This window comes from Periophthalmus magnuspinnatus, chromosome 9 (genome assembly GCF_009829125.3).
Source record: "Periophthalmus magnuspinnatus isolate fPerMag1 chromosome 9, fPerMag1.2.pri, whole genome shotgun sequence".
NCBI lineage: Eukaryota > Metazoa > Chordata > Actinopteri > Gobiiformes > Gobiidae > Periophthalmus > Periophthalmus magnuspinnatus.
The window spans coordinates 13322233-13334311 of record NC_047134.1 but is presented as its reverse complement, the minus strand read 5'-3'; the positions used below and the strand labels follow the sequence as shown (position 1 = coordinate 13334311).

Below are 12079 nucleotides of genomic sequence, written 5' to 3'. Positions count from 1 at the left end.
AAACTATATTATATTGAAGCACATGAATGACGATAAATATTTCTGGAATAAAAAGGCATCTCCATAGACTGCCTAGATCTATATCAGTTTATGGACAACTTGTTTGACAACACAAATATAAACAGAGTACATTTTTATTCTTAGACAACAGAAACTAAAAGCAATTCTCTTTTTAATGCTACAACAGTTTTTTCTTAAGTTTGTTCTAAGGCTCATATACAGTATAGCCTCATCCTGCGTAATTATTGTGAAGAACTGTCCAGACAAAGGCTTGAGGATGTTTGACTGACTGTTTGCTTTGTGTTTTCATGTAGAGTTGATGTTGGGCTGCAGGGTGGAGTTATATTGCCTTCTGTGCCCTGGCTGCAGAGCCTGTATAAAGGAAGGTATTCTTGTTTGTATTTGTGACTTGGTGCTTCTTCCGCCCTGAGTGTAGGATGTATATATGCTTGGCTCAGAGCCAAAGTTAGTATTTCTGTCTTTTCTTTGTAAAAGCGCAGTTCTTGCCCCCTCCGTCGAGCTAAAACCAGTTCTCTTTGTGCCAAATGGGACTCTTCTCCAATTCGTCCAGGTGATCTCTGTTCTCGACTGAGCCAGTCCAGAGCCATGTTACTGCGCATGTACTCATCCAGGCCTCTTTGAGAATAATACGAAATCACACTCTGAAAATTATGAGAAAATAGATGATACAAATGAAATTACACCAAATGAGCTGTAATCATATTTTTTACCTGTCGAGAGTACTTTCTTTCTCTCAGTGCTTTGAGAGTTCCATTCCAATGCAACAACTGGAAAATTGTCATCATTTCCTTAAAAAAAGAAATTATTTTCACAATCTGCTGCAAATGTAGTTTTCTGTCAACAGTCTCTTACCTGGAACTGCAGCATAGACTTCCCAATGTACGAGTGAAGCAAGAAACTGTAGGTACCTAGACTGGTGTCTGAATTTCTGGCATCCTCAATGGACATCTGGAAAAAATACATTTGTGCAAAATACATGCGAATTGTTAAAATTCTCCACAGATCTCATCTAGCCTAAATAATGAGGTATAATACAGCATTTTATGCAATGCTATAATGATTCAAATGTTTATAATTATATATAAATTGCATTTAATTTTTACACAATGCGTACTCACAATACTGTCAGATGCTGCTTGTTGCAAACTTTGAGTAATAAACTGTGAGGTGATTTGTCGACATGGCAGCTCATTCACCAGTGAGTTCATTAAGGCAACGCGAGCGGCATCCCTCCGGGCCTCTGCCTGAGTGTTGCACGCCTGCAAAAAGAAAAAAATGTAATTATTTTAACAGGGCAACACAGGAAATTTCACAGAACAGATTTTAATGGGATAAATCCATAGTTCCATTCCCCCAAAAATGTATAGTTTTAGTGCCGATATCATGTTTGCATTACATTATATAGTTCTCTTTTTAATCCAAAGATTTTAGACCATAGTGATTAGATAAACACCTTGTAGTTACCGAAGCAGCTTCCTCCAGGCAGTGTAACATAGCAGACACAGGAGGACCCGGGTGCAGACTCATACAATAGCAAGTTCTCGCTCCTGCTGCCAGTCTCTCCAGATAAAGCCTCTGATTCAGTGGATGAACTCTTGGTAGGATTAATCTGCTTTTGCTCCCAGAAGTCGTGGAGCATTGCCACCACATTCACTGCACACAATAAAATACTAATAAGCCATTATGTAAAACACCACAACACAAAAGCAAGTAAAATATGAAGAAAATGTTACTTTTCTTAAGAAAAATATTCTAATTTATTTAGTTAATGTACACAAGAATAAATTGTCAATCACATCATAAAATATACTATAATACTCACAATCATTGAGTCTGAGGTCTGTCTCCCAAAGTGGAAGATGGGAGTTGATGTCTTCAACTTTTTCTTCACTCATCCTTCTTACACTTTGTCATCCATGTAACTTTTAATCCACGTTTTTCTAGTTAAACTTTCTTAACATCTGATATTTTTAAACCAAATTCTTCATTCAAACAGAAATAGTGAAAGCCCTCTGGCACAGCTTTCTCTGCCCGTTCCCACCTCCTTCTGCAGTGTGAATGTCTCTGGGGTTTCTTTTTTGAAGCAGACCACCTTTGTCACTCTCTGCCAATTAGCTTAGAGGGCCCCCTCACTCTTTCTACTCACACACACTAAAGGTGCAGCAGTGGAATGCCGCACCCCTCCCCACGAGCTATACAACTGGCTAATCCATGAACAGCCAAATTATTCAAGACCAGCAAAGACGTCTCCGAGTGGAACCACACACTTGTTAGGTATTGTTCAGTGTTATATATGAGCATGTTTTTCTCAAGCCTAAATGGAAGACATATTTTATTTCATCCAAAGCGTTAAGCAAAATGAGCCCTGATTTCTACATAATAATTGTTCCCCTGGCACTATTATGAATAAATGTTATTGATAAATGAATTACTGGCAATTTCCTCTGCATGGTAATAATAAAAAAGTTAGTACCGTAATTGATATGAAAGGATCTGCATTTAATTGTAATTGTGTATCTTCTCTACACAGGGTATCAGTTATTAAATGTATGTAAACGTATTCTTTCTTGTTGACTGAGAAAAATACTTTAAAGTATTTGATTGCTATAATAACCTATTGACCACCGGGTGTCCATATTTTTTCACCAAAGTTCAAATATTAAAACATTTAAAGTGGAGGGCCGGAGGGCCAAAGACAGTGGATCATTCAGATGAGTGCATTTTATACACCACCTCGATTTAACTAAGCAAATAGGTACGAGCCTCCTGCAGTTGGTCAGGTCTAGGTTCAGCAACCGTATGTGCTCAAAGAGCATACTGAGTGGCCAAATCCATTAATGGATTTTTTTCTTCTCTGATGGCACAGGCATGTTCCAAGATGACAATGCCAGGATTCATCGGGCTCAAATTGTGAAAGAGTGGTTCAGGGAGCATGAGACATCATTTTCACACATGGATTGGTCACCACAGAGTTCAGACCTTAACCCCATTGAGAATCTTTGGGATGTGCTGGAGAAGGCTTTGTGCAGCGGTCAGACTCGACCATCATCAATGCAAGATTTTGTTGGAAAATTAATGCAACACTGGATGGAAATAAATCTTGTGACATTGCTGAAGCTTATTGAAACAACGCCATAGCGAATGCATGCCGTAATCAAAGCTTAAGGTGGTAAAACAAAATATTAGTGTATAAAATATTTTAGGTCTGTATCACAATGCAATGCAGCATAATAGCAAATATAGTAGTAGAATTTGTTACATTTGCTGTAAAAATGCCTATGATGCCAATATAGCAGAAGGCCTGAGAGCGAATAAAAATTGGTCTGAGGGCTGCATTTGGCCTCCAGGCCATAGTTTGGACACCCCTGCTTTAGGCACTCATAAACATAACAGCATAATAGTGTTAGCTCCATTTTAATTTTACTTTGTTTAACAGTACATCAAGAACTGATCTTTTTCATCTCATGTAATAAATACTATAAAATTACTTATCATAATGTACTGTGTAAATGACAGAATGACAGTCTGGTAGATATGAATAGTATGTCCATCTTGAAGAAAAACCCTTAAATCTTGATAAATCATTTGTTCCAGAAAAAAAAAATCCACAAAGAGAACATTCATTTCCGCAGAATTATCCCCAAAATTCAGCACCTTCCATACTGGACTTGATTGTATTTTGTGTGTCCCTCCTTGATTTTGTCACCAGGTTTGCCTCTCCTTTTTGCAGCCGTCTTCTCTGTGCTGCTTTTTGCTGTTTGGTGAGTTGTCTCCGCACTTTCTGCCGCACGACATCCTGAAGCACACATAACAGTCACATCTTTAGTAGGGTCACATATTACACACTTAAATATGTAATGTTATTTTAAAGACTTAAGTGTAAAATATTGCTGTACTACATAATATCATTTCACATACAGGTGGTATGGTGGAGCAGCTTCCTACACTGCCCATTGTATTTTCACTGTCTGTCCTTTGCCTCCTGTGTTCTGAAATGTGTAGAAGACTCTCTGGGTCTCTGTATGGGATAGAAACACAGTTAGGCCAGTGTTCTTGTATCTTTGCAACCAAACCACCCAGACAACTGGTCAACAGAAATTTTTCTATCATTTTTGTATTTTAAGTTAGTTTCATATTCTGTGAGAAGGCCTACCTAAAAGGTCTGAAGTCTCCGTTGGAGGCAGAAAGATGTGTTAATTCTGGACATTCATCATCTGCTTCATTTAGCTCTTCTTCAGCCCCTTCAGTCTCATCCTCATTTTTTACTCTTGGTTCAATCTCAGTGTCACGTTTTTCTAATGTTTTTGCTTCGTCCTCTTTAACATTTGAGTCCCCACATTTGAGACCTTCAAGTTCCAACATCGCATGCTTAAATTCCTCTAAATCTATTGTGTCATTTGGTTCTTGTTCACAGATTTCTTCCTCTTCAATTTCCTCTTCGTCGTCATCTTCACACTCAGGTCCAGCAGGATACAGCAAATCACTATCTTTTTCCATTTCCTTTGTAAAGCCACTTGCTGAAACCTCAACGTCAAGAGAATGTGACCGCCTGGAACCACAACACAAAAAAGATATCCATTAAATATACAATTGTTATTAAGTAAAACTAAATGTCTATGTTACCTTATGTCTTTGAAGGTAGGGAAGAGCTCACTCTCATAATTAAATCGTTTGGCAAAGAAGTCCCTGATGCACTTGACATCACGGTCAAAATACCTTGAAAAATAAAGCATCAAGAATTAATATGAAATGGCACATATTGCGCTGTTTTCTGATCCATGTTATAATATTTTTTTCCTCATCATAAACACACCTGGAGTTGTGTTTTGTTTCATCCACACATGTTTAACACACAAACCTTGAATATGGAGTTCTTCTCTCAAACTGAAAACACTTGCTTTGTTGGAACACTGTTCCGCATTGTGATGTCATGTGGTAATACATGGAAGTGCTCCACTGTGTTTTTAAACTTCATACGCCTTCACTACAGTTTTTTGGATAATTTCAGCCCAGGAATGGTTAATCTCTAATAAACAAAATGTAAAAGGTAGCTGTTAGGTTGAAAATTACCACTTCATGAGATCACAACGTGGAACAGAGCATTTTGAACTTTGGAGATGTAGACAGACTAATAAGAGTTACTCAAACATGTGTGAATAAAACAAAAGACAACTCCAGGTTTTAACGAGGTAACAACACTTTAACATGGCTGAGTCCTTTTTGCACAACATAGGACCTTTAACATAATTAAACTCAATGTTTAGTTGGCAAGAAAAGCAAACAAACCATTCAGCATTAGGATGAGATGTGGACACCATCTGGGGAAAGTCAATCATAGTTATGTGGTCCTGATCATCCAAAATCAGATTGAACTCGTTGAAGTCACCGTGTATTAAGCCATAATTTGCCAGTTTCACTATAAGTTCCATGAATTCATTATAAAGAGCTGGAGGATCTTGCAACTCATGAACTTGGCACCTGAAAGACAATTGGACAGTTAATATGCATCATAAGGACTACAGAAAGCGTAGCAGTTATCTATAGATCAATTCCAAAAACAACATTTTACATACAGGGGATACCCATTGATCAGCTCCATGACCACAGCATGCCTGTTGTAGTCGATTGGTTTGGGAACTGGAAAACCTCTATCATACAGCGCCTGCAAAAGAAGTGTTGAAACATTTACTGTAGTTTGATTGTATTTGATTTGATTTTGCTTATAAACTTTACTTGCCTTCATATATGCATATTCCTTCATGGCAGAGAGCCTAGATAAGTAGAGCCAGGACATATTCCTTCTGTGTTTGTGGTAATCTCTTTTGTTTTTTAAATTTCTGAAAGATGTGCGACCCAATCTATGAAGTTTCAAAGCGTATTGCTCCCCGTTTGGACTGGCCACAATGAAAATATCTATGGATAAAAGAAAAAATTCCATTATCACTTTCTTTATGACATATTGCAGCGGTTGGTAAATTAACCAATTTAAACCCACCAGTCACAATTGTGATCACTTTGTTACTGTGTATATTTTCAATGTATTTTCTATATTTCTGAAAGAATAAAGTGTTAGGTTGAAATGTGTGCAGTGTCACATGTTTACTGTAATTTTTTACATGGTCAGAGATGGTTATGTAAAATTTACACCTTGAGGAGAAGATGATGGCCAGAATTCTCTCAAATAAAAAGTAAAAGTTATTTAAATGTAACCCAAGGCAATGATTTTTTGGTACATTATTATTACTAGAGACCTTAAAGTTGCTGAGTGAAGGATGTAAAACATGTCGGTGGAAACAATTGTGACCAGTGCGATAGAATACTGTACCATAGTATAGGGCAGTATATAGGAGCACACATCTTTTTTAACATATAAAAATGTATTGAATTGGTTTATATCCACCCTAAGGGAAATTCATGATATGTCGGATGAAGGTGATGGCTCTACCAAGACCTGGAAGTAATTGTCCCTAAAAATTTGAACTTTGGTGCAGCAGGTGGTTCAACACACCATACTGACCTGGTGGAATCAGGTTAATGTCCACCACTAGCCCCACCCCTTCTCCATTCTCCCAGTTAGAAAAGTTTAAAAGCTAAAGTAACCTAGCTGATATAGAGACATGTCTGAAAAACACACAAAAAATAATGTAGCTGCATGACAGATAAGTCTGAGGAACATGGGAAAAGTCGGAAGACTATCCAAGGTCCTCTAGCTACACGATGGACATGTCTTAAGCACATCCAAGATCCTTTAGCTGCTATTGGGACAAGTCTGAACAACATCTAAATAACTCTAAAAGCAATAAAGTGAAATCTGAAGAACATCCAAGATCCTCAAGCTGGACGATGGACATGTCTGAGAAACAACCAAGGTCCTCTACCTGCTATTGGGACAAGTCTGAGGAACATCCAAAGTCCTCTATAACCTCTAGAGAGAAATCTGAATAACATCTAGGGTCCTTTAGCTACTATTGAGACATGTGTGTAAACACCCAAGGTCTTTCAGCTGCAATTGGAACAAGTCTATAGAACATCCAAGGTTCTCTCAGTAATTATTATACCCCATCTGCACTGTTAAATAGAAATCCATAGTTTTTTATGTTCAGTTGTCATAAAAAATAAATGTGTCTACAATCTCAGTAGCAAAATGGAGAATATTTCTTACATTGAATTTGTCAAAACATCTTATAGCACCTTTAATTCACAATATAAGGTATCATCCCACTAGTCTCAATTGTGACAAACCATAAAACACACTTTTTGACAATTTTCATTAAAAAGTAATACTTGATCATATCAAAGTACTACAGGTACATTACATAATTTCATTTTTGGGAACAATGTGGGCATGAATGGGTTAAGAAATCAACATTATTTGAATAAGCAACCACATTACCTGATTCTTTACCCACTCCCATCTGGTTGCCAACAGAGATAATAATATCTCTTGCGCACAGGGTTTTTAGGGCAAGATAATCATACCCTCCATAGTTCAATCTGTATCCCTGGACCGCTAAAAGTGAAAAAACACATTATTTTAGTACAGACATATTGCAGAGCTCTACAGCTTGTTTTTTTTACACATTCTTACTCTTGGTACGTTCATAGACCACCAACTTGTGTTTGACGAGCTCTCGGAGAATCTTGTTACAGCCTCCGTGTTTCAGACTGGCGATGGAGGACAGCAGACTGACGGGGACTATTTCGTGGTTTTTCATCCCCATTTCCACCTGTTATAACAGTTTACTGTAAGCTGCACCATCAGCACAAGCTAACACAGAGAGGAACATTGTAAAACCTACCGCTGTGAGAACACGGAAGTCATCACGAGATAAGTATCTTAAAATCACCACGTTCAGCTTTCCCATCTTTGTACCTTTGGATAAACACCTGCAGTTTGTAAAACTGTCACAACCGCAATCACAAAGATAGTATAATATCCCAATTTGATGTAAACACACGTGCGAGGCCGAAGACCGGAAGTGCTGTTCTTGTTCTACGGTTTTCGCCTTAAGGCGAGCTTCACGTGGTCGCTTTACTGCCATCTAGAGCCATGTCTAGGCCATGGTCTAGGCTTACCCCAGGGCTTATTCCAGTCTATCATTTCGTCTTTTGAGTTTAATTTAAAATACATTTAATTCATGATACAAAATGTTTTACTTCATACCGAATTTAGGATTTCACTAAGTTTACCGAGGTTACTGTATAAAGAAAAGATTGATTGATAACAAATAAGTAAAAAAAAAATATTGTTCAAGCGTAATAGGCCCCATAGAGTTGCTTTTCACACAATGCACGCTAGATGGCACTGCGACACAAAAAGCTCAGTGAGCGTCATAGACTTGTTCGGTGAGCTCATTCAGGAAGGTCCGAAGATCAATTCCCCCTCTGACCATTGCATACTGGTGTTGTGCCCTTAGGCAAGACACTTCACCCACCTTGCTTCCCTAGTATGAATGTGTTGTGTGGTTGTTCGGGGAACAGATGGTGCAGATTGGCAGCCTTGCTTCAACCTCCTCCAGGGCAGCTGTGGCTGGCTGCAGAAGCTTACCATCGCCAGGTGTGGAGTGAGTGAGTAATATAAAGCGTCTTTGGGACCCTCAAAGATGCTTTACATTACATTACATTACATTACATTACTCATTCAAATAACCAAGTGGTTTATTTATTTAAAAAAAATAAAAATAAATAAATCTCTTCTCATCCTTCCAGCCTTGGGTCCTCTAATAGACGCATGGGGGTTTGAGGGTTCTGTGCTGTATCTTTGCTGTTCCTAAAACTGAACTTTTCTGAAATGAGAAACCTGATGATTTTCTAAGGATTTGTGCTGTTTCCTGCTAAATTTGATATGAGTGTAAAACAGATTGCTTTATAACAATTCATAATAAATGATTACAGAAACACAAAGTATTCCTAATAAATTATAATTAGTAAATCCAAAGTATATCCAAAATAAATTTTGCGATGTATTAACCTGTGTAATATTTAGAGATGAGCCTAAACCTTAAATGACACCTAAAGTCTGCAGACATGTGATTGAACAAGGCTGTGTAATAAAACCCAACTAGACTGAGTCTCTATTATCTATGTCAGACAGCTGCAGTGGCTTTTTCACGAACACATAGACACTCTCTGGACTGACCCATGTGGGCTGCCGGAATCGGGCTGGTGTGTGGAGGGAGTGTGTGGGATTATCTGGAACGAGGCATAACGGCCGGTCCAGCATGTGTCGGCAGAGCACAGTCTGAGTATTTTTCTGCAGATGTTAGTGAGGGAACTTTCTACCACATTAAGCAGTATTATTTCTGCTTCTGATTCCATTAGCTGTAAGGAGAACACATTAGTCGCACCAGAGTTGCACTAGAGATCTCAAAATGCTGAAAATGAGCCTGATTACAAACAAATATGAAAGAAACCTATGTTGCAGTCTTTCAAACAACTGTTTAAAGCTACCATCTTCAAGTTTGTTTTTTTCACCAGTAGATGGCAGGATCTTCCGTCAGGCCAAAGCTGACACAGTATCAGACAGCACTAACGTAGATAGCATCTAGTGGTGATATGTGAGTCCACAACAGTGGGGGGTCGGCCAATTTAGTTACAGATGGTAGCTTTAAAGCACCACATTCACATGTGTCTAATACATTTAAAGAGATGTTGTACATTTCTATAAAATATTGGTTTTTTTTATATTAAAAAATCTATTGTGTGTATTCTAATGTGATAGATTTTTGTGGCAGACCTGTAGTAAATCCAAGTTCTTTGATTACAAATTGATGAACCCAGAGATAAAAGTGAGTCCTGATAGGTCAAAGTGATGAAAGGACCTTCCAGTGCAGACCCAGAGCAGTTTGATGTAAAGTGCATGAAAGCTAGAATCCCCTCCCCCTCTAATACCACTCACAGGACGAAACACATGGATCTATGAGGCGTTAATTATGCATGCAACCAGCAAAATAAAATTATCTTCTCAAATAGCACATGTGAATAATTGAATATAGCCCATAATGTCTCAATATTATCATTCAAATGTGTTAGTTTTATTCCATGTACATCCACCCTTTCATATTGGAACTGCACACTAAATATTTATTTATTTAACTGCACCTGCAGAATAGAAAATATTGGGCCATTACTTATTTCTGATGTGAGTGCTGCATTTTATGGAAGTTTATTTATGAAAGTAGTTTATAGTTATTTTATAGTAATTCTGAGTAATATGTCATTAGGCCATCAATTTCTTTTAGGCAGCACTAAAATAAAAATTTATGGAGAAGACAGTTTTGTAGTATCTTAGTGACGACCTCAAAAAACAGATACTTGTAGCATTGTTAATGCTTTGTTAAAATGTAATTCATATGATTTAAACTGCAACAATGCATGTGTTTGTTACATTGCACTAGCAGCGTTTTTGTAATGATATGTTGCTAGTAGATCTCATATTGACTTATGGCAATGCGCTGAGACACGGTTTTATCATTTCTGAGAGTGAGAGATTGCATTAATCAATATATTATGTGACCAAACACCTTTAGTTTCTAAATTAGTATGCATAGCAGGTCTAAGGTTTTTAAAGTACATTCTCACTACAGGAAGGGCATCCTGACAAGAAAGGGAAAACCTGATTGAAAATTCTATATATTGCTCAATATAGTGTTTCAAATCTTTGCAATATGTCTATAATAAATCTTGTGCTGCCCTTTTTTGCAGTTTTTTTTTTTAAATATATGTTTTATTTTAGTGAGCTGTCAGATTTTCAGGATCACATTTTCATGCTCCTGTCCTGTGCCTCTGTGGGTGTTTGTGTTAGCAGTGCAGCATTGGCCCTGTTCAGATAATGACCCGCCACAGTGATGATGGAGAACGTTGCTAACTAACAGCAGTCCTGAGATGATCCTCTTTTGTCAGACTAGGTGACGGGGGGTGGTCCGGCAGCATCAGTCACAGCTCCCACACCCATCCAGAGGATAACAGGACGTGTTTGACTGAAAGGGAAGTGCTGCACTTTTAGCTTTTTTGTAGGGCAGATAGCAGCAATATGTCTTATCTCAGTGTGTGTGTGTGTGTGTGCGTGTGTGTGTGTGTGTGTGTGTGTGGGGGGTGTATGTGTGTGTGAATATGGGTTTTTTAGTGCTTATGTGTCTGTGGCATCTACTCCTGCAAGCGTGAAATGAGACAGACTCCCACTATCTGTTATAAGAGTGGTTAAAATGAACTGATGGCTTATGCTTGTCAAATAAGTCCGATGGGGTTGTAAAATCTAATGGAAATTGTGCTGGGCCCTGATCAAGCCTTCTTTAATATGACTTATTTGGTAAACAGCACTGTGTGTATAGCCACCTCTGTATATGTGAAGAAGAATGTTCCACAGTATGGCATTCAACTTGTCTTTCCCCATGGATACAAGCTGGTAGTACTGTCAGGCTAAGTCAGGTCTGTGGAGAGGGACCTCACTCACAGTAAGATATTTTTAGCAATAAAAACAAGTGCAACTCATGACATGCAGGATAGCTAAGTGTAATTCTATACTGTGGAACATTCCAATCAAATCAGTAACAAAAAGTTACACGGTGCACCTTTAATGTTACTGAAAGTTCTACGACTACTGCTCTTATACTGTTATTCATATTACAGTCTATTACTAGATACTGCCCCATTGTAGATACCATTTGGAAATATATACTCAATTGCTTAAACTGTTTAAAATGGCTTAAGTGATTTAAATTTTGTATGAAGTCTTGCCTCAGTAAGATTCCTTCTAAGCCCTGAACATGTTGTCTAAGCTGCCCCACAGGACTCTGACAACTGCCACAGACTCCAGAATGTGGCATAAATCTGACCAACAGATGCTTCTTGTCTGAGACTTTCTGAATGTTTTTCATCTGCCAGTTCTGCTTGAGCTGTTGCTGCAGGAGAAGTGAGCGCACACGCTTCACTCACAAGACAGCTTTTACCAATAACAGCACTGCAAAGGATGCTGGGTAATTTGGTTAAAGATGTCAGGAACGTAAATCACCTCCAATCAGCCCTGCTTTGCTATTGGTCCTCTTCTCTGGCTCCAGTT

General features: G+C 38.2%; 2 protein-coding genes across 2 annotated transcripts; both read right to left on the bottom strand.

Moving 5' to 3' along the window:
• Positions 1-72: 72 nt before the first annotated feature.
• Positions 73-2330, bottom strand: LOC117376091 (protein limb expression 1-like). Its single transcript, XM_033972495.2, has 6 exons — positions 1844-2330; positions 1475-1674; positions 1140-1280; positions 874-969; positions 732-809; positions 73-662 (listed from the first exon to the last, which is right to left on the bottom strand). Exons 1-6 carry the CDS (start codon positions 1914-1916, stop codon positions 243-245), a joined length of 1008 nt encoding a protein of 335 aa, XP_033828386.1. The 5' UTR covers positions 1917-2330; the 3' UTR covers positions 73-242.
• A 1090-nt stretch (positions 2331-3420) lies between these two features.
• On the bottom strand, positions 3421-8024 carry riok2 (RIO kinase 2 (yeast)). Its single transcript, XM_033973155.2, has 10 exons — positions 7821-8024; positions 7610-7748; positions 7415-7531; positions 5759-5934; positions 5595-5683; positions 5308-5499; positions 4645-4737; positions 4175-4570; positions 3940-4039; positions 3421-3817 (listed from the first exon to the last, which is right to left on the bottom strand). Exons 1-10 carry the CDS (start codon positions 7884-7886, stop codon positions 3656-3658), a joined length of 1530 nt encoding a protein of 509 aa, XP_033829046.1. The 5' UTR covers positions 7887-8024; the 3' UTR covers positions 3421-3655.
• Between the last annotated feature and the right edge of the window lie 4055 nt (positions 8025-12079).

Coding starts and splice junctions, on each gene's coding strand:
- LOC117376091 (XM_033972495.2), bottom strand. CDS start 1,916: ATGAGTGAAGAAAAAGTTGAAGACATCAACTCCCATCTTCCACTTTGG. Junction 1,675..1,843: donor AGACCTCAGACTCAATGATT/GTGAGTATTATA, acceptor TATTGTGTGCAG/TGAATGTGGTGGCAATGCTC. Junction 1,281..1,474: donor GCTGCTTCGGTAACTACAAG/GTGTTTATCTAA, acceptor TTCTTTTTGCAG/GCGTGCAACACTCAGGCAGA.
- riok2 (XM_033973155.2), bottom strand. CDS start 7,886: ATGGGAAAGCTGAACGTGGTGATTTTAAGATACTTATCTCGTGATGAC. Junction 5,935..7,414: donor GGGAGTGGGTAAAGAATCAG/GTAATGTGGTTG, acceptor TTTTATCCATAG/ATATTTTCATTGTGGCCAGT. Junction 4,738..5,307: donor TCTCATCCTAATGCTGAATG/GTTTGTTTGCTT, acceptor TTATTTTTCAAG/GTATTTTGACCGTGATGTCA.